Raw genomic sequence first — 23757 nt, forward strand, 5'->3', positions numbered from 1 at the left:
CTTATTGTACACCTCTTACAATCATCAGTAACATATGTGTACATTTCTATGAAAGGTACAGAATCATAATTTTTTTTAAAGACAGATGTTTCGTGGTGATAATCTTTTGAAAAAATTCCATTTTATTTGAATAAAGGTAAGAAAGAATTGCTTTAAAACAGAACAAGAAAAGAAGAAAAACAAATCGATAACAATAGGAAAAAAAGATAGTATATCAACACTAACTGTTGAATCATTTCGAAAACAAGGAGCGATCTACATATTTACAAAAACGACAGTTAGTTTCAATAAATTAGGTAAGATCAATTGTAACTAACTCAAACTCAGCATATAAATAAGTAAAGATGGATAGTGGCTAGTAGTGGAATCCAGGATGCGCGTTTCGTCCTATTTGGGACTCGTCAGGTGGATGTACCTGTATCTCAGAGTTGATGTTCACTCTGGAACTCAAACCCAGTACCTTTCGCTTCAAATGCCATCGCGTTAATCACTCGGCCACTGAGTCCTGATAGCCACTTGCTTGTGCGATGGAGTGAAGTTAATGAATTTAAACTTATATGTATAGGGTACAAAATTTATAATGAAAGTAAATAAACTGTATGAAGATAACCATCTTATTTACAATATTCAATAACTGTGTAGTATCTAGCATTTTTTCCCGTTTATTTAGTTGATCAGTGCTGCAAGTCAGGGTGTAACTCCCCCTACAGATGTCATTATAATTATCCAGAGTTATCGACATTACTGTAATACATCCAAAATTATCGAATGAAAAGCAATCAAAAAAGAGGAAGTTATAGCATGAAATGAAATCCTCCAGGTGAAAATCATCTTATTATATCCAGTGTTTACTCATCAAATAAATCGAAAATGCTAAATATTGCATGAAATAACGAAGAATGAGTGTTGATTTACATTTGGTCAATGACTCAAATCAAGCCAGATTAGTTATTATTAGGCAAAACATAGGCTAACAAATGTAAAGATCTGGAATAAGCAACAATTTTTTAATTTATAAAATTCCCAGATGAAATGAACTATACTTCAGAAAGAATAACAGTAAAGAGCCCAAAGATAAAGTTTACTGATTAGCATTTTTGTACCACCTTTGTAAAGAATAAAAACGTAATTATTATAATTGATGCTCATTGAAGTAAGTCAGTCGATTAGAAACAAGGATATCAAGATAAAAATTAGTAATACACCCTTTACGACGCCAGGACTTTAACTCAATTATTTTGCTTTTGTGTTACAATAATTTTATTTTACCGTGCTTTTTTTAGTTACATTAATGCTCACTAAGAAAACAATGGTATATATTTTAACTCCCCTGTAGAGTAAGTCATCTAGTTACACTCATAAAAGTAAACTTCTTATCATTAACTAGATAAAATCAGTAGACATTACATTCATTGTTGTTTAACTGTTACCTACTCATTTTTATTGAAGGATCTATCACATCAGTTGAAGTGACGTTTGTACAATGGCAAAATAGGTCGTATTTGGATATGAGATCTAATGTTGACTACAAAGCAGTCATCTCTAGACCACTGAGCCGGCATCAAACGGTGTTAATTTTTAAATGTTCACTGCTAAGGGGTCCCCTACTGGGACGAAACAGAAGTTTAATGCTTCCAAGTTTTTAATAGTAGTTTAATATCGATTGACTCATCATTCAATCATGGTATGTGACACTATTTATTTCCAATCATACAACAGAAGGTAACAAATCAATGCTAGTGATCATAGTTTACTAAGGTCCATGTAAACACATTCCGATCTACAACATTTTGAAACGAGATAAATGGATGAATATGTATTCAGCCAGAAACAACTGTATCTACTTTGGTTCGTTCAGTTTTTAAAACTAATCAAGAACAACCTTGGGTATTGGAAGAAAAATTCGTCAACACTATGTTACAGATACAACACACATTATCCTTTTTGTGAAAACATTTGCGTTTTCATTTTTGAGTAGTGTAATACCCGAATGTACTTCACGGTTTTATTCGTTTATTAAAATTGAAAATTTTAAATTATGAACTTCGGTCAGAATACATCCGTGAATAAGTCTTCAAGTGTAATTCTGTTATCTAACAATCAAGATTATTTGTGAGCTAAAGAAAAGAGACAGATATTTCTTCAGTTTCACCGTGGCTGCTACCTTGATGTAGTGTTCGGACTTGTCTATCGTGTTGACTCAGTCGACCTACATTAGTTGGAAAAATTGTTCTTTCTAAGTGAGCCAAGCTAGGTAAGTTATTTATAGTGCGATATAGTAAAGTTGTACAGGAGTGTGATAACAGTAAGGTGTTTTTCTCAGATAACCAACATCTAATATTGTTTTATTACAATAAGGAAACGAAAATATCAGTCTTTAAAATAACACATCCTACATTAACCTTTAGGATTTTAGGGTAAAGAACTAACATTTCAAAACCTAACAAAAAAGCAATGTCATCGTCTTGATGTGACGAGTTCATGTCACCAAAGTCATTCTTAATCCAATTTTCTTTTCACGTAACTTGAAAAGAAATATCTCACTACAATATAGACGACAGTCCTTGGACCTTTAACAGTATTCAAAAACCTCTTTTCACTATCAAATCCATTCTTCACTTCCTATCATTATCTCAATTTCAATTATTAATTCTTCTATGACTTTGTCTTTAGTCAACCAACGCTAACAACTTGGGTTCAATAAATGCTACGCCCAGTTATGTGAAAAAAACATTATTTCATTAGCTCGGAGCTAAACTCTCATCAGTCACAATCTTTTTTTTTTCGGTGATTACAAAACGAACTAGTGACTCGAATAAACCATAAAGATAATGACACAGAAAGTAATTTTATTCATTCTTTTAACTACTTATTGAATTACCTTGAAAGTTTACTTATTATTTTATTAATGACCTACTCTATTACTAATACAGAACTAAAGTAATCCAATTTTACTTTATTTTCAAGGGAAAGAAACTAATTATGATAGTTATAATTAGTTTCTAAATTGTTACAACTTAGTGAACATAATTAGTATATTCAATCGTAGTTTTAAAGACTTAGTAAAGAATTGAGAAAAAAGGGAATAATAATAGTAACCATCGTTTGTATTCATCAATAAGAGAACAATAAACTCTTCATACTGTTTCATATTTTTTTGGAAGGACTCATACAAAAATGTACCATATTAATTGATCATTGGGCCTAATTACATGTTTCAGTCAGCTACAACGTAGGACCAGACACATATATGCATCGGTCCAAGTTGCCATATCTCGTTAGCACAACAAGATGAACACCAAATTCATAGAAGTAGTTAATTTAGTGGTGGTACTATATAAAAGATAGGTTGTATATAAGGATATAGTATAGGAAGGAAGTTATGAAGCAACTTTAATCTCAAGGTTTAAGGGAAGATAAAGAGTGTATACACCTACGCCATTGTGATCGATTCTGAGCCATGTCATGTTTATTATATCCAACAGGAAAGAATGAAACAAAAAATTAAATTAAAATGTATATAACTGCGATATATACTATTTATGTTGACAGATATAAGTAGCATGTAGCAACAATCAGAGTGAGATGTCTATGAGAAGATTGAAACGATTGAAATGAAGAGAAGAGAGAAGAAAACTAAAAGCAAACAAAATCCATATAGGAATAAAAGAACGATGAAGTTCGTAGGAGACAACTGATGAAAGATGTGCAAATGGTATATTTAGTGTATGGTTTTCATATTGATGAAAGACACTCTGTAATTTGCCGCTAATAAAATACATGGTCTTTCCTATCTGAGTGCTTGTTCATGGCATAACTGTATTTATATATATAAAACAAAATTGCGTTATATAATTAACTTACCACAAATTCAAATATGAAATTCAATGTTTTCTTTGTATGTACAATATCATGTAAAATCACTATATTGGCATGTCGTAAAGCTTTCAATAATGAAGCTATTAAAATGAAATTAGATAAGGAAACAAATTACATAATGAAAATGATACGTGTTATATATATTCTAATTAATTTATTTTTACACCTATTTTTTAATGAGACAAATTTGGAAGAAATAGACAAAGTCAACAAAAACCAATCAAGATCGAGGTCGACAGGAGAAGCTGTGAATCCCATGTTGAGGAATTCGAACACTTCACTTCAGCCTTAAGTTTGTGCTGATGATGTTGTTCAGAAGAACAATGAAAGCTACACAACCAAAACATTCAGTTTTGAGAGAAAAACTCTACCTGAATGGATTAATTAGTTAGTATTTATCTTAAAATTGAGACTGAACTGTAAAATCATGCATTTTTTGTAAATATTAGGTAGAATATTTTTGAAAAGTTATGTTAGGGACAACTATTCAGCATAATGATAGTCAACATACACGAAACCCATTAGAACTAAAGTTTCTAACTATAACACAATTATTCATAGAAATGACGTAAACACATATGGTCACATTAGACGAACAGTAATGAGAGAAATGATGAGGCATTACAAAACAATCATTTTTCGTTCTATTTGGGACTCATCAATTCGACGTAATCTTATCAAATTGCTGATATTTACACTAATACTCAGAACAAGTACTTTTCACTTCAAACAAGTTCGCACTATCAACTGACTTGTAGTTCAGATAGCTACTAACGTTTACAGCGGGTATAAATTTACTCGTAAGGGTTTGTAGGTTCCCAATGTATATATTATAAATCGGACTTGATCAATCTCTTTAATGGAAATATCGAGACAGTTCGCCCAAGATGCAAATATACCAATAGACACAGCTCTATTATGGTCTCTAATATCAACAACGAGAAAACGCAAGTCTTTAAAAAGAATGTTTTAAATGCTACATCACTTAATCAGATACCTCATTGAATAAATAAAGGATTTCGCGAACAATAGTATATGAATGCATGGAGTAAGTAAACAGGGCAAAACAACTAGAAACTATTGGTGATTATAAACACTGAAATTTCTCGTTGACCTTAAATATAGGTCATTAATAGGAAGAATTTTACTATCTAATTTACGATGCCATCACTAAGTCAGATAAGATTAACAATTCAATCCACTACGAATATATGTTTAAATAAACAAGTATTTTTGTATCTAACCCTGTGCTAATTATAGAGAAGATTGATTATCCATTGTCTAGTTACGCATAGACTAAACATGACATTTAAAAGAAAACCAGACAAAATAACCCTAATCGAACCAAATTTCCCAAAAAAAATATCTACCATTATCTATTTAAGCTACTCGTTGCACAGTTATTCACGTACTAATGATATGGTACGTTTTGATCATTAGTGAAAACAACTTTTATATATATAAAAAAAGATTTTTTGTTGTTGGCCACTTTCAAGTACGAAGTAGAATGAAAATTAAGGTTGACGAACATAAAAATTGTTTTTTATAAAGTTTTGGAAAAGAATAGACATTGGAAGTAAGTCCGCCATAATTAATGTCAAATGTAAAACATGTAAAATGTAAAACAAAAATTGATAACACTAGCAAAACAGTGAGATAAAAATGTCAAGACAATTTTCAAAGTGGGAGTAGTAGAGAGTACGAAGTAGAACTTTCGAGACTATCATATGAAGGATTGTTATCCAGATTCACTTATTTCTAACCTTTCGTTTAATCCATAACTCATTGGCAAATATTTCGTTATTCCAGATTTCTCATTAATCACTTATTTCACTATTACTCACTTGTCAATAAGTGGCATACAAATAATAATTCTCTTTTCTGTTTCTATGTGATCAGACACTTCAAGTGCATTATTGTGTGAGCGTCGAGTCATGGTTGAGCACAGAAGATATCTGATCTGCTTCCTAACTTCGTCATCTGATTCACCACTGTGTTAAAAGGAGCACGAGAGCTAACAAGAGTTAAGGTCATGGTTGTTGTTAATTAGTCGATGTGGCAAATGGTAAACAGAGGATCATCAGTTCTACTGGTAATATAGTTGGACCAGTCGATTATCAGACCAGGAAGAGTGATCACAAGACTTCGTCTGTCATTACGGCTCCAATATCGCTCAAAGAATCTCCCACATGACACCCATGATTATATGTCATATGTAGTAGACTGATATAACTTAGGTGATAACTTTAGCACTACTGTATATTAAAGGTCAGGTAAAAGCTGATGAATTTAGCATTTTGACCCATTTTCTAGTTTGCAACAAATTAGCTAAATGTTCCAATCTGGTAATTCTATAATGGAGAATCGATTGTTTTGACTAAGGAGATACAGCTTTAGTTGTTTAAAGCAATTTAATGAACAAGATTTCTGTAAAGTAATAATAAAATTCTCAAGTCGAACCTTTGTCTACAGTTGTCAAGTAATCACAAAAACAGAACCTTCGATTTGAAAATACGTTTAATAAAACAATCTTATTTTGAAAAATGAGGATAACATGACAAGTTTAGAAACACAAGCAAATTTTAGTTAATCATCTAATAGTCAAATCTATTTGTTAAGTGTATTAATTTGGTTGATTTATCTGTCAAGCCTTTATTATTTTTTTCGACAAAGCTACTAACGTCACCCTCTAAAAAGCATTTGATGCATAGGTTTTTTCAAGAAGTGTATAATACTATGTCTTGATTGATTGTGATCAGTAACCAGTATGTCACTGACTCTTCATTCTACATTTTTTCATACTTTATTCTTGATAGCTGAATTCCGTAAGTGACGAATTTCGAAAACCTTTTCAGTCTATAGTGTTGTCTGTACCTAATAATTAACATTTCCCTCGACGAACTGTTGACATCTAATGAAAAAGACACAAGATATGCGACATTTGACAGCTAATTACTAGTCCGCATATGAGAATGCCAGTCGCTGATTTTGATCTAGTATTTCTGGTAAAGTGTAACAGTGATACGGATCACAATCAGTCTGCGTAAGTTTGTTCAGCCAGATAGTATCAATAACTCTTATAAAACGACTTCGAAACTGAGTAAACTAAAATGTACATGGTACATAGGTTATATGATATTGCAGTTGCTATGGCTCATCTTATAAATGATGTTCGGCTTCTCTTTCATAACCATCGCATCCCTTTTTGCCTAATACAGATTACAGAGTATATGAAAGGCTATAGGTTCATGCATATTTTCCAAGTCTTTAACAATCTAACTTTAATGTAGGTGTTATTTTATGTAGGATAAGATTAACCGTTTCCTGCTTTTCACTATTGACAATGTACTTAATGATAATATTAAATAGTAATCTGATGAAGGTGTCTAGGTAGTTCTTCTTAAGAAAGACAGTCATCTGATAATTTTTTTCACTGTCCCAAATGATAGAAGTATCACAGAACAAATTAGCTCTTTTCATTAAGATCATTTTTTGAAAAGCTGATGGGACAAAAGGCTACTTTAATTCTGAGATATGATCTATGCAAGTCAGCCTACGATTAGTTACTTTTAGTATGGGTGAAAATGGGTTTTTTATAAGTTTTTTGTTTCTTTCAAACGGAATAAATAAAAGATTTTTTAAAATGTCAACAAGTATTGATCAGCGTATTTATAAAATATTGGACAAGGAATTCATCTTGGTAGATCAATAACACTTACCTTTTTCTAACTAATGTTAAAATATCAGTCAAACATTTAAAAAACAAAACGCTGATACGTTTTAACTGACAGTTTTTCAGTTGTAAACCTAGTGTATTAGTTTCTGTAAACTGTTGACACAATATAAGGATAATCATAATAATAATAATAATAATGAAATACACCAATACAACCTACTCAGGTATTCACGAAACGAAGTGAAACATTAAAAGTAAATGCCATTTTATGTAGGTTTGTAGGCCTTTTTGTTAAAAAAAATACCCAAAGTAATAAAAACAGATGGCAGTTATAATTATTTACTTAAGGAATAGAAAGTTGTATCGTAAGCAAAGATGGATAGTGGCTAGTAGTGGAATCCAAGACGCGCGTTTCGTCCTATTTGGGACACGTCAGCTGGATGTACCTGCATCTCAGAGTTGATGTTCACTCTGGGACTGGAACCCAGTACCTTTCGCTTCAAACGCCATCACGTTATCCACTTGGCCACTGAGTCCCGATGGGAAGATTCAAACAAACAATATTAAATGAATTTAAACTTCACCCCATCGCACAAGCCAGTGGCTATCACGACTCAGAGGCCAAGTGGATAACGTGCTGGGGTTCGAAGCGAAAGGTAGTGGGTTCGAGTTCCAGAGTGAAAATCAATTTGAGATGCAGGCTTCTTTTGCCGACGAGCCCCAAATAGGACGAAACGCGCATCCTGGATTCCACTGCTAGCCACTGTCCATCTTTGCCTACAATGCTTGTGAATTAAGGCTATATCGAGGCAATACGCAACAGTATGCACATATGCCAATTAAAGACTGACCAGTTGCAGTCCTAACACATCAATGGGAAGATTCAAACAAACAATATTAAATGAATTTAGAAAGTTGTATCGTTTTATAATTTATTTTTCTACAATACTCCACTATCTTACTTTTCAATGTATAGTAATAGGTAGGATGAAATGATCTTAAGAATAAACAAAATGAATAGTTAACCAATAACAGTGATACTAATTAGTGACTGTAGCGTTTACCTTCTCGAATAGCAGTGAACGGTAAGCCTTCTTCTGGATTTATACGTATTTCTTTGACAGCAACAGCACGACGCATTACGCTAAAGAATAAAAAAAATTAAATTAACAATGTTTCAGAATAAACAGGCAAGATAATATATACTTGTGTGGGATGAAAACAAACTCATGAAACAAATAAAATAGTAAATGTAACGGTGAAGCAACAGGTACTGAGTTCGAGTTTAAACGTGGGGTTAGGATGAAGATAAATCCGACAGAAAATTCTTAAATAAGACGAAACACGTTTCGCAGGTGCAACTACTTAATTATAATCTAAAAACCAAGACTAAATGAAAGAAAAAAAACACTCAGCTGATTATTATTGATTACTTACTGTAATTAAATCAATTTACACAAAATCCATTCATTAAACTAAAGGGTTTTTTCACTTCTGGTCGGTTATTCAGTCAGACATACTCAAAGTAGAGCCTAGCACAAAAGTGAGTTGCCTCAAATTACCGAACCACATCTGTAAAGCGAAATGGCGCCAACTACGTAATATTGGCACTAATGGTAGTGAAGAAATGTTTAAAGAATAAGGAATGAAAAGGAATATTTAAAGAATACTGAAGCGAAGCATGAATATGTATCTGCACAACTGTGACCAAGTTTCGGTCATGTCAATCAAAGTCTTCGATAAATGATCATGGTTACGGAATCGTATATTTTGTTCAATGATTAATGATATTTATTGGCTAACACATGGTGATGTAAGATAAACAGAATTTGCAAAAAGCATAGGAAATGAATATATTCTAGGGAAAACAGTGTTGAGATATCTAATGTTATGATAAAACTGAACTGTTTAGTTTGTAACATTGGGCAATGTCAAAAGGATGTGTGATAGAATTATTCACTATGAATCATTTCATTCAAAGTGTCAGTTACTACGAATTCACGTTCATAATTATAACCTCGTCAGTTCGAGCTGGATTTCCTCATCTAAGTCATAGCATAGAGTGAAACGTTGAATAATACAATCCCAGAAAAGAAAAATGGTGAAAATAGTTTTTCCAATAATAGTATACCGATTTGAATTAAGACGATTTCACGTATGTATCTCTCAAGCGATAGTTGAATTTTGACGTAATTTAATCTTGTATGATTCCACAAATTTCATCAAAAATTGTTAGAAAGTTTATTTAAAAAGTTAAAATGTTTGACATTTAATAAAACGGTTTTATGAAGAGTTAGCATAACATCAAAGTATTTTCTTTCATTAGCTGTAGTCGTCTGTAGAAGTCACGATATCCAAACAATAATGAACTGTTTTTATAATCCGTTCATGATGAAAACTATACTCTTTTCTACAAAACACTAGAATAATAATAATAATACTAGTCGCATCCTCTCTATAGATTTGTTTCAGTATTGATCGTTATAAATTCTAATGAGAAGAAATGATCTGTCATAAATAACAAAGCATCATATCAATACAAATGAGATTAACAGTATGCGACATCATAGTGATTGGAATTAAAAAATATAAACCATTGACAATCAACTCAACTCGGGAATTGTAGGCAGACATCAAAAGAATGAGTAGGGATCAGAAACAATTAGAAACGATTACCCAGGACAGACTTCGATGGAGAATCTTGATGAGAAACCTATACTCCTCCTCAAGGGATAACAGGCATAAGTAATCAACTCAAAAGTCTAAATTTATTGTTCTCTATAAGAGACCTAAAAGACTTGTATTTCCTACCTGATAATATTGGTATACACTGTTGAAAAATCATTTAAAAGAATACAGCTACTCAATACTCTGCGATTTCTAATCACCAAGCGACTGATATCAGTTCGTAAAGAAGCTGCTTTCAATTAGGTGATATATCACTAAAAGATACGAGTAAATATATTTTCGTAATAATGTTTTTATATCCATGGATGAGTTACAATTAATTGATATTTAAAGACAAGTAGTTGGATAGTATCCATGAAATATACATGCTAGCTCCCAGTTTGGGACTAACAACCTAAAACATTTATGTGCCGATTGAGACATTTTTGCACATTTATGAAATATACAAGTTCTGAACTACAATCGATCTGAGTATTAACGCGAAATGTTACCTTCAAATCTGAATTATGGTAGTAGTTAGTAATGGCTAGTTACAAATTCAAACTCCCTTTATGTATACAGAAACAATTTATCGAAACCTTGAATTTTTTTAGTAATCTTTAACCCATTTCATGACGTGCGACAGTGAGGCAATTCCTTATTCTTTCCATACTAACTTATTCACTTATTGTCTACAATTACCACTCTGTTTAGCGCCTCCGAATGGTTAAGAGTGGGGAGATTCCGCTCTCCCTCTCCAAATGCTCTCACATGGCCATGCGTATATAGTCTCTGTCAAGGAAGTCCTACTCACTGCATTCTCGTGGCATTACTGTTGTTTACGAAATTGAGAGGACGAAAAGCGAATGTTTGGCGCTTTAACCGGGTTGGTGGACACTGCGAGTCCACCTAGGGGAGTTGGAAAACCATGATTTCAAACCAATGGTGTACATGGACTCCAGTATCCTGAGGGAACAAATTAGCGTATGAATCAATCATTGGTCACCGGCTACCATGGGACTGCATCACCTCACGATGCCCCATTGCCTTGTGGATCAGACCTTTCGGGTGTGGTCCCCTAAGAAAACCACCTGCTTCAGTTTGGGCACCTGAGCAGTATCACAGCCCTCACACAAATCAAATGATTGGCGCGGCGCAAATATATTTGGTGCCCCTTCGTACCAATATTTATGTGTTAAAATAATAAATAAATAAACTCTGTTTAGCTGAACTTTTGCTTAATTTACTCTATTCAATTTCTTACTTAAAATCCCTTGATAAGTACGTGTGATCAAATTGTTTGAAATGTATTCACAAAATACATTACCTGTTTTTTTAAGATCGACTTTGTCTTCTCACTGTACTATCAAAATACTCAAAGATTATTTTGAGGAATATTTTAAAGTCTGAACTAACAACTTAAACAAACTACATTACCTTCTATGTTAAAATAACGATTTCATATAGAATATCTAACAAAAAAAGTTCACTATTTCAATCGACCATCATAGTTAACCTCCAATATATTAAAAAGAAAAGAAGACCTGATTGATAGAATTCAAATAGAGTTAAGAATTAAAAGGATATTAAAATTGATAAATAATATTTATTGAATATATAACAATAGAAATATCTCTACAAAGTTCAAACCAGGAAATAATAACTAACGAAAGTACAAAAAACATGATGGACATAGAGTAACAAAACTAGGAAAAAAAGATTTAGATAATTTAGATATCACTAAACACTAACTGAAAACAATACTAATCAACTTATTGTTAGAGAATTTTGGATAACAATTGTTACCCTTATAAATCACAATAGGAAGAAGAAGCAGGAGAAGAAGAAGAAGAAGAAGAAGAGGAAGAAGAAGAAGAAGAAGAAAAAGAACGCACCTTAAACACTGTTTATAACATTAACTAAAAATAATAAAAAAAACTCTTATAACTAGTTCAATATCACTTTCTTGTTGTATCCAATTATATATATAAATATATAGATATGGTGTTGCCAATGGTGCAAATCTAGAAAAGTATACACTATAAAATACGTCTATTTTTAAATTGTTGTTACAGAAGATAATTAAATAACTTTTTTATGATGATAACAAATTTACTGATAGGAACAGATATATATAAATAGTCCATTTACCCAGTCAAAAATATTCAGTAAATGGATTGTGAAAGTGCAAACTTCAAATTCATACCATATTACTCGTAGGTTACTAGTATTTAACCACAGATTCCTTAGAAATATTGCTCGCATCTGCTGAGATCACTGGGTAAGTAATAATGAGGTTAGACACAGGGTATTAGGGAATGATGGTAAATCAGTTGATGAGGTGATGAATCTTCATCCACTGAGATGGTTGGGCTACGTGTTACGTATGCCTGAACACCGATTACTACGACGCGCAATACTGACTAGTATTGGAGACGGTTAGAAGGAATCTAGAGGCGGCCAAACCAAAACGTGGCATCAGTGCTTGAAGTCACTAAGTTCTAATCTGAGCCATGTTGGTAGATGCAGACTACTTGGTTGGGGTCGTCGTGACTATCTTAACCAATGGTTGGAGACTCTAGGTGACATGGCTCAGAATCGATCACAATGGCGTAGGTGTATACAATCTTTATCTTCTCTTAAACCTTGAGATTAAAATTGCTTCATATCTGTCTTCCTTCATATACTATATCCTTATATACAACCTATATTTTATATATTACCACCATTAAATTAATTAATTCGATGAATCCGGTGTTCATCTTGTTGTGCTAACAAAGTATGACAACTTGGACCGATGCATATATGTGCCTGGTCCTACGTTGTGATTGACTGAATTTTCATATGTTAATAACCAAAAAATTACCATTTATAGTAAAAACAGATATTCAGAGAATTCTATTTTCAAAATTATAAAGAGTTTAAGCTTGAGGTGTGATTTAGTAAAAGAGGATAAATAACTAGTTCTCTTTTGATTATTAAATCCGACTTCGTTGAGCTGTACCAGTTACAGTTTAAATTAAAATTTAGCTTTCGCCAACGGAGTTCAAGTGAAGTTGTATCGCGGTTAGAAATGGAAACCAGGACACATGTTTTGTCCTATTCGGGATTTATCAGTTGTATCTACCTGCATTCAAATTTTGATGTTTACGTCAAGACTCATACACATTGCTATTCAATGCAAACTCACTGAGCTACTGATTTCAAAAATACTCGTTACCTTGTGCAACGAGAATGGATTTATTTGTAAGGGTTAGTAATTCCCTGTTGTTGCTGTCATCCAAGACTTTGATTTATCTATCTGAAGTCAGCATTTCAATGGAGAACACCTCTGCATCCTGAACAACAACAATAATGAGCAATTACAAACTCCTTCTATAAGTTCAAGTCAATTTTTCAAAATATTTTGAATTTGTTGTGAAGTGTCTTAATCTTTCAAAATAGAACATTTTAAAATTCAAATGATAAATCTAACTTTCTTATAACAAGTGATTACATTACCCTATGCCATGAAAAAATAAATGTATATAAAGAAGACAAACTAATTATAATCACAGTTGAGAGGGTGAAAACTTATAAAACGAACCATAAATCTGAGCGGTTTATAGGTCAGTCAGTCAGTCACAACGTAGAACTTTGTACGTACGTAAATCAGCCCGAGTTGCTATACCACATTAACACAGAGATGAAGTTGCCGATTCAAATCCCATAGTGGTAGAAGTAGTAAGAGTATAAGCATTAATGTGAAATATTAGGGTTTGAAGATATTATTGAAGGAGTATAATCCAGTGAAATAAATTTGAAAAGAGAAAAAAGATAGAGACATGAAGAATTAAGAAGATTAGAATTTGGCAGAACACAAAGAGTGGATGCACTTTCACCACTGCAAACGATTTTGAGCCATGTCATTCAAGGATAGCTCAACATGAAGATAATTTAAATCATTCTACTCATCCTAACAAATAACCATAACAGTAGAAAGCTAACCGAGTACTTTGTATTATTACATTAACAGGCTTAAATCTCACGAGATCATAAGTATACAATAACAGTTCACAACGCACCATCAATAATAAAATACATGATATACATAGAAATATTTTGGTATAGTATGGATTAAAGAGTTAATAATTAATCAACAATAATCTATGAATGAAAAAATATAAAGGGAAAGTTAGTGGGTTTAATGGAAACTTGAAATTTAGGAGATATCAAAAAAAAATATTATAAATGAATTATTTGTTTAATAAACACTAAAATATTTATGTTAATCCATAAGAGAATTGTTTCTGAAGGGTTTACTATTTTTATTCTATAATTCTAAGTTATTGTTCACTAAAAATGTATGATTCATGATCCATCATAGTCGAGTTATCCGCTTAGCTATTGAGTTCAGATTGCCTCCGGGCTTATATGTAATGGGGTGAATTAAATTCATAATTATTGATTATCTGAATTTCCCCATTTACGTCCAGCGATAGTGATCGATCAGTCTCTAAAGTGTCTCACATGAGACTGAACCCACCTCAAGCATTCCACTACTATTCGCCATCAATCCCTGCTTTTATTGTTTGTGATTTAGTGTTAATGATGCACATAACCAAAAAGAGACTAATTAATTGCAGTCCTGAAGATTAATGAGTAGATTCACAAAACTAATACAAATGAACTAAATCGTACTTCATTTTGTTTATTTTGACAAGACAATTCCAAATTTAAAATGCAACGAAGAAACACTAACCCGTAAGTTATAGAAACTCGTTTTGTTAGAATAACAAATAAACTTTGATTTTCTTATTAGATACGGTGAATATTTCTTACAAAGTTGAAAACAACACTGAATATTTGAAAAATTCCAATATTATGATTTAGAACATTGTATATAAGAGAACAATATTGTTTTCGATTAGATCCTCATCATCTACGTTTATTTATGTAATCTATTCTATTGTTATCATTGACTCATAAACTGCCTTGATTGGTTAAGTAATTTCGTACATGCATATAAATATTACTGTATATTAAAGTAAAGCCTGATGAGGATCTAATTGTAAACAATAATGTTCGCTTATATATGTTGTTCTGTATATTGAATATGTCTAATCAATTTTACTAGCATTTACAGAAATTCATTTCAAGTGAAGCAGTGTTGTCGGGGTTTATGTAAACAAATATTCATGATATAAATTCATGTGCATAGTAATTACGCAATAGCGGCTATACTCATTAGTTCAATAAATAGCCATTCAAAATAATGTATTGCTACTTGAATCAACATTACATGTGGTGACAGCCTAGTGTTCAATACATATGACTTTCAGAAAAATGAGTTATGTTCAGAATAATCTATAGCCCAATTCAGTTTGAGTTAGCTAGGTAATATCATTAGTCCTCCAGGCAAAGTGTATAAATGTAGGTATAGAGTTGTGGAGATTATTAAGCTTTATCGTGATTATGAAACCGATCAATATTATATTACCACTCAAAACCTGAGAACTCCAAGTTAGACATTAACACTATCGGATGGAAGCTCAGTAGTTTAGAAGTTAAACGTTCGCGTGCAAGATCGATGGTCCTGGGTTCGATTTCTGTGTGTGAAGTCATGGGTCTCAACTGCTGAAGAGTCTCATACGAAGACAAAAGAGCCGCCTAATGCTATCAGGATTCCAATGGCTCAATTGTTTCATGATTTTAATTAAACTCAACAATCTTCACATCCCTTTATCTCCAGTTATCATGTGCTCGCTGAGGACTAGCTTCGAGAGGAAATTCTCGGAGTTCTAGTGAAAAGACGTGACCAGTGGATTTCAATCGTGTCGGATGTGAAGCAGTTACCCATCGAAGACGATGGAGAATGTTCGCACAATATCGTAAAAGTAGATAAATTTTTTGCTTGCTAAATAGGTTACAGTTTATCCATTAGGAACTGTTGGGTAAGAGAAATACGAAAATGTGTCTACACTCAATATTAATTCATTAATCAGATAATTGTGTCCAACTAATGCATAATCTAAGGCGTGATTTATCATTTTGAAGCATAAATCAATTGAAGTGGAAGAAAAAGTTACTTTAATGTTGGCAAATAGTTTACGGACAATTGTTTTCAACAAACTTAATAATCATTCACCGAAATAAAAATCAATAGTCGGAAAATATCAAATAAATGGTGATAGAATATGCATCTCTAGTTTAATCTAATAAACAGCAAGCCAAATTCTGACTTAATATACGTAATTGTTGGTCCACATTGAGGTGGACGATTTAATCCATGAAATAAAACGATAGGAAAACTTTATAAAGTAAATATACTACTAACATATATCCGTGAGTAGCATATGCGTTTATGTAATGGAACAATTTTAAGTATAACTACAACCCATAATGTTTATTAGTCATACGAAAGAGCTGATAATTTTAGTTATTAGGATTATCACACCTGAAATATATTAGAATTTCCCTCACTTTAGAATTCTTATGGAAAGAGTCTCTTAATGAGATCTCTTTGAAGAAGTTATTATGTGCTAAAAGTGAGCAAAAGTAATGAAGATTGATAAATGAATCATGAAAGAACATCTAAACCCTATTCACAGTAGAAGAGACGTTAAGTACTGAAATTTCATATGCACTTCTAGATAAAATCATGTCATTCATCAGGGACACAAAACCCAATAGATGTGTGCATCAGTGCAAGTTTTCATACCATACCAGTACGGCAAGATGAAATTATCATGACAAATATTGAAGTAATCGAAGTAGTAACAATTTCAGTGGTAGTAGAAAGTATTAGATATAGACAATATGCTTCGAGAATGAAGAATAAATTCATGATATAAACAGTAGGAAATAATTTTATAACTCATGGTTTAAGATTAGACAAAAAGTGAATGGAAATATAACACTGTGACTGATTCTGTGCCATTTCACCTAACGTTTCCAAACATTGCTTACGGTAAGCGCTAGGATGTCAATCAGATAGTTTCACCTTTAAACACGGCTCAATCCAACAATCAATAAGATTCAATCCAAATCAGGTCATGCTCCCTTTCAATCTTTGAATTCTTATTAAATTGGCAATAATTCTTCAGTTTTCTTTTTGCAGCCTTATTTATGATTCTTGGGGAAAGTTCTAAAATTATTAGCTATGAATATGGTTTATCAACCTATAGATGTAAGAAGAGTAATTATAAAAATCATTCTAGTAAAAATGTAAACCCTTCAAGGTATGGATAATGCAAGTAAAATGTTCTTTAAAATATTCCACACAGGTAGGTAATTATTTTTTTTCCTGTCTAAGAAAAGAAAATTGCTCTCAAAAATTTGAAAACCGTAAAATAACAATAATTAATTTATTCATTCATATGTAAATTGGATACTTATGTGTTCACTATGATCACTGTTATCATTATTATTATTATTGGGTGAATTTGGGGGGAAATCTAGGCAAGGGTATTGGTGAGATACGTACCCAGCTATCGATTATCCCAATATATTTAGCCGATCAGCATAAATGATAGGTAGTTAGAGATAGTCGGAGTGAAAATCAAGGCCTAAATGTCGCGCTAATTGGGACTAGTCAACGGGACGTACCTGTAATTTTTAGGAAACTACTACTTGCTATGAGATTCAAACCTGAATTACCAAGCTTCAAAGTATAAGATGTTACCAAGATAATGTTTAGAAAGTTAAGCACTCGATTCGGGGCCTGAAGGTCTCGAGTTCGATCCATGATGTCGTCATGGATTCGAAGTGATGAGTCCTATACCGAAATGAAACAATCGTTCAGTGCTCCCTGGTTTTTAGTAGTTTTCTAACTAAAGCCAGTCCATAATGCAGACTAACCATAAGGTTTCAAGAATATTGACAATAATTAATGCAATATATTTCATAGTTGTAGGTTGACAAATCATATTATTAGCTAGTAATTTTAGAACTTTTCCCAAGAATCATAAATAATGCTGCAAAAAAAGCTGAAGAGTTATTGCCAATTTAATAAGAATTCAAAGATGGAAAGGAAGCATGATCTATTGACCTGTGTATGATTTGGATTGACAGCTAATTGATTGTTGGATTGAGCCGTGGTTAAAAGTGAAACTATCTGATTGGCAAATTAAATGCAAAGTATCAAATACAAAGTATAACATGTAGTGAGACAATTAGTTATTATTAAAGAAACAACTTAAGGATAATAAAACTTTCTTACTGTGAATATCCCCTATATACAGTTGCATAAGACCCTTCTCCTAGAACATCTAACTTTTGATAAGAATCAACACAACCAAAACTACGTGATGAAGATGAACGATTATGAAGTATTCTATTAGGTGATTGTGAATGAGATTGCGGTGTACTACTTGTTGATGGAAATATATAATCTTCACTATTTCGTTGTGATGTAGCATACTTTCCATTAATATATTTCTGTGAATTTATTGACTTATTAGTACATGCAACAGGAGAACCATGTCGATAAATACCATTGATATTAGATGTAACATGTGTTATATCTTGTTGTGAAGGTGAACATATCACATTTGAATCATGTATATTGAGTAGACCAGCTAAACGTAATTCTAAAATAAGAGAAATTATTAAAAGAAATTAACTAAGGAGTTGTATTAAAGGAAACAAATGCTGACAGCATTAGTTTATATGAATTTAACAATAAAATATTTTATAGCTGGGTATATTGTTTGATTACCCAGGACAAGGTTGGATGGAGAAAACTGATGTGCGGCCTATGCTCCTCCACGAGGGGTAACTGGCGTAAGTAAGTAATATTGTTTGATAGTAGCAGACCATCGACAGAAAGCTTTCAATACACAACTTTAGTTGTAAGTCTATATTATATTTATGAAGAAGGTTCACCTATAATCACGAAAAAGTTTATTTTTCACCACAGCTGTGTTTTCTGCATAATCTACAGAAATAATACTAGTTAGGTTTTCCAGTAAAAGGTAACCATATGAAGTGCATCAATAAGTACATATAATGATCATAAGACAGTGTTAAATAACAATATATGTTAGTTACTGTTTCCTACACTTGTGTTGTGGTCATTTTTTATGTGATTCAGTGCAAACAGTGGTTGGACGTAGTTCACAACCTTTTGTAAACTTAATCGTGTTACTTGGTCAGTCATTCAGTCAAAAACACCGAAGGATAGAATATAAATCTATTTTAGTCTAAGCAGTCCCATTCCATAACAAGTTATAGAAAAGAAGCTGACAACATGAAAAGCCATACCGTCAAAATCAGTAATATCGGAAGTAAAGGAGAACATGACAGAAAAAATTATGCTGAAATTCAAGATTCAAATGAAAAAGAATCTTCAGTTCCGGTACCCAAGGTCTTAAAAAGTGTGTATGATGATTATCTTAAAGATTTGAACCAAAAAGATTGTGCTCTAGGTAGGTGAACTCGCAAACTAATGACATGTTTTCTTTGACAGCTATCAGTATTTCTCTAATCTACTCCTATGTTAAGCTAACGTTTCATGTCTGGATAGACGGTGGATGATCAAGTCTCTAACCACTACAGTTGATAAGGGTTGATAAACATATCGATCAAAATGCTATCTTTACGTAATAACCAACGCCTAACCATAAGATTCATTCATCTAATGATTTCATTAGAAACGAGTTTTCTGAAACCAAATACTAAAAATTCATATATGTAGTAAAATACCAAAAGTCATGTTTAGTCACAAAACTATCAAAAAGTGTACATTAAATTAACCTTTTTAAAAGAAAGACATAGTGCCGAAGATCACTTAAAAAGAAAATAACCATTAATCATGAATTAAACAAATTACCTTCAGAATGAGGTCGATTAAGAAAAGAACCTGGTGATATTTTCATTTTATTTACATCAGTATTAGATTTGGAATGCTTTGTTTTACGTGAGCGTGATTTTGTTAAGGTAGTTTGTGTTTCCCCACGACGAGTATTACGTAAAATATTACGATGTCCTTTCACTTGTTTCACGGTAGTTGGTCTAAAATGAAATAAAAAAAGAAAAACATGAATAAAGCATGAAAATTTCAATTGGATTACAATAAAAAAAAGAAAAAAAACAAGAAACAGTTCCCTTATTTATAACAGTATTTTTCTCCCTTTTTTTGTCATTCTGTTCCTCATTGTAACATAATTTAAAACCTGGTGTCTATATTTTAACAACTGTGATGTATATGAAACATGTAACATATGATATTAATTTGATTCAGATTTGTGGGAGGGGGTTATAAAGAAATATGGTCTTTACACAGATTACAGGATTAAATTACACAGACGAATAACACACACTTTAGGCTAATCAGGAAAAAAGTCTGCTGTCTATTTTAAAGAGGCGGAGATCGTTGCCAATAAGCCCAAGTATTACGCATAAATTGAAGAGTTGGACAGTACTATACGAATTAACACAATATCATAGCTATTATTTAAAACTAATTACTTTTTTACATGATTAATGGCTTAAAAGTATCGTACTGGTCAAGTGTTATCAAATCATTCGGTCCTATCTCATATGACATTGTAAATTTGTACCGCTGAGTGTGATTTAGCATTTACCAAGGATTTTTTATTGAATCATAATATTTGTTCACTTGATTGGAATCAAATGGTTTACATCGCTCGATTCTGATCCAATATGACTGGTTCGTTGTGATCCACATTTGACATGAGCAAAATTCACACAAGTTAGTGACAAACTAGAAGTTCAGGAAATCCTTTTCTAAAAGTTAGCAGCTTGTAAGAACAAGTTTATTATTACTTATTTATTTATTGAAACACATAAATATTGGTACAAAGGGGCACCAGATATATATGCGCACACAAATCTCATTCGATTTGTGTGAGGGATGTGATACTGCACAGCTGCCCAAACTGAAGCAGGTGGTTTTGTTAGGGGGCACACCTGGAGCCTTTGACCTAAAGGTCTGACCCACAAGGCAGTGGAGCATCGTAAGGAGATGCAGTCCCACGGTAGCCGGTGACCAACGATTGTCTAGTTAGATATTCGTGCTTGTGATTCTCTAGTTGAAGGTTGAATGCACTAAGCAATGATCCAACATTTTTAACTGCGTGCGATCTTCAGAAGATCAATGAATAATAGGTCAGTCCCAAGCAGGGTTGTAGGTAAACACTGGTGTCATATTATATATAAAACAACGATCTGGTACTGTTTGATTTCCAATGATTGTCCAGTTACAGTCAGTTCGTAACATAAACTATAAAATAACGGCTCTAATTGAAACAGATAAAAAGTCAGCATTAGATTTTACTGATGCAGGTCTCCTGTTAAAGGACTGAGTCATCATATTATAATTTTAAACCTGGTCTAATTGTATTTTATTGAGTACTAACTTTAACTGTCTAGACTAACTTGCTTTCTAATCTATGTTAAGGTAAAATCCAAACATAACGAACAGTAATATACATTGTGGTTATCTATACCTGTACACTTCTTCGCACTTAGATTAATGCATAAAATCATCCGAGATTATTTGAGAGCTTACAGAACATCTAAAGCAATTCAACAAACTGAAATCCCGAGAAATTCAATAAGAATAGCACCATTAAGATGTTTTTTAACAATATAACTAAACGATACAAACCAATTCTATAAATTTATTGTGCTAAATTAAAAAGTATGTAAGTGCCAATATATGTTCTAAATTTTTCGTTTAAATATATATTGCAAAATACTTGCATAAAAGTTGCATACATAGTAAGAATAATACTCACGTTGTTGAGGTGGATGGATGATGAGGTTTAACTACTATATTATTTCCGATAGCTGTAGCTGACAAGATGGAATTCCAAATTCCTGCTAATTTGGATGTAGAAGAAGAAACTGATCTTGGTCTAGGTCGTGAATGTGATCGATTGTCAGAATCATGTGCTACACGCATAGATCTTAAAGGAGACTCATCATGAAAATCTCTTTTTAATTGACTTGATGAAACACAATGACTATGACCAGGATGTATTGGACGACTGAAACGTTTTCCATTATTACCATAAGGATTTTCTGAGTTTACATCTGTTTCAGGTTCAGATGCAATATGTGCAGGAGGTGTATAGGAAAATCTAGATCTTCTTTTAGATACTCGAAATCTGCTCAATTTAGATACTGGATTATGTTTATTAGATGATGGAGAAGATTTACTCATTCCACTAGTTAAATCCTCTGAATGTTGATGAGAAAGAGTATCTCGATTCATGTTTGCAGTTAAATATTCTTCACTGCCAGATCCTCTTATAACGGAACTTGAAGCAAGAACACTCCCAGTAGAATGATGCCAACGTGCACGGGCAATACGACGGTAACTAGCTGATCTAGATGTACCAGCTCCTTGATTTGGATGTATTCGTCCCAATAAAATATCTAAAAGTGATAAATTTTTAACGTCAAAATATCTGTCCAAAAACCTTGTCCAAACTTATAAAACAAAGCTAAAAGCAACAGTATTTGTGTGAGGGCTAGTTATGATACGAACTAGTTTCCTAAATATATTCATGTGAAATAGTTTATAAACTGTGAAGATGAAATTCATTGTGTTTAAACCGATAACCCATAATTAAACATAGGGAGATGAATATCAATACATAACATTTTTGAGGCACAAAAATACCTGATGTGAAGTTAAATTCTATACATAATATATCATAGTAACTAAGTGTAAAAAAAACGTTAGTGATGAAAGTGTGTGACAGCAAGGTGATAAAAATCAGTTCTATCTAATGTATACTGATAACCATTTAAATACATGAAAAATTGTTGTTTCTTCAAAATTACAAAATAAATGAAGGTGTAATAAATAAATTACAAAAAAATATTTTTTACACAAACGTACATAGAAACAAACCTCCACACACACATACACACATACATGCAAAAAAACAACACAAAAATTCATGAGAAACTAGAAGTTTTGAAGTACTATGTATTCAGTCAATCCGTTTTTTTGTACTAGTTAACTATTTACCTTTTTCTAGCTTGAATAAATGTAAATTAGGTGAAAATCTAATTAGTTGTGAAGAAAAAACAAACAAACAAATAAGGTTTAAAAGGATGATTTGGTAGTCATTACAGAGAATTAATTTAAGAAATTTGTACATCATCGAATAGTGTTCAACAGTAAATAGAATCAATATGAAAGACTAAACAACAATGATTATTATATACAATAAGAATGAAAACAAATATTTAATAGATAATTAATCATGACCTAAAATATACATAAATAGAAAACAAAACAATGCTTCTTTCCATAGTTGAAAGCGTGAGTCAATTGAAGGTAGACCACCAGAGAAAACCTGAAAGCACTGGATGGTTGTTTCGTCCTATTGTGGGACTCCTCAGTAGTGGGCATCCACGATCTCTCCTCACGAGATTCGGACTCAGGATCTACCAGTCTCGCGCCAGAGCACTTTACCACTAGACCACTGAGCCGGTATCCAACAGTGTTAATGTCTAACTCCAACCAATCCACGAAGTTGAGCAACCGTTCATCAATTGTCTTCAGTGAGTTTCTA

The 23757-nt window shown here is 32.4% G+C and overlaps 1 protein-coding gene across 1 annotated transcript in view; it reads right to left on the minus strand.

The window, feature by feature from the left end:
• The window catches only part of Smp_155330 (serine/threonine kinase), a gene marked incomplete at both ends in the record, with an annotated part of 66221 nt that overhangs the window by 16019 nt on the left and 26445 nt on the right, over positions 1-23757 (minus strand). Inside the window, 5 exons of the mRNA XM_018791879.1 lie at positions 3865-3959; positions 8620-8699; positions 18423-18792; positions 20034-20215; positions 21964-22606. Of these exons, the coding sequence (XP_018644985.1) occupies positions 3865-3959; positions 8620-8699; positions 18423-18792; positions 20034-20215; positions 21964-22606 (1370 nt within the window). The remainder of the gene's footprint in view (positions 1-3864; positions 3960-8619; positions 8700-18422; positions 18793-20033; positions 20216-21963; positions 22607-23757) is intronic.

This window comes from Schistosoma mansoni (assembly GCF_000237925.1).
Source record: "Schistosoma mansoni, WGS project CABG00000000 data, chromosome 1 unplaced supercontig 0034, strain Puerto Rico, whole genome shotgun sequence".
NCBI classification, from domain to species: Eukaryota; Metazoa; Platyhelminthes; class Trematoda; order Strigeidida; family Schistosomatidae; genus Schistosoma; species Schistosoma mansoni.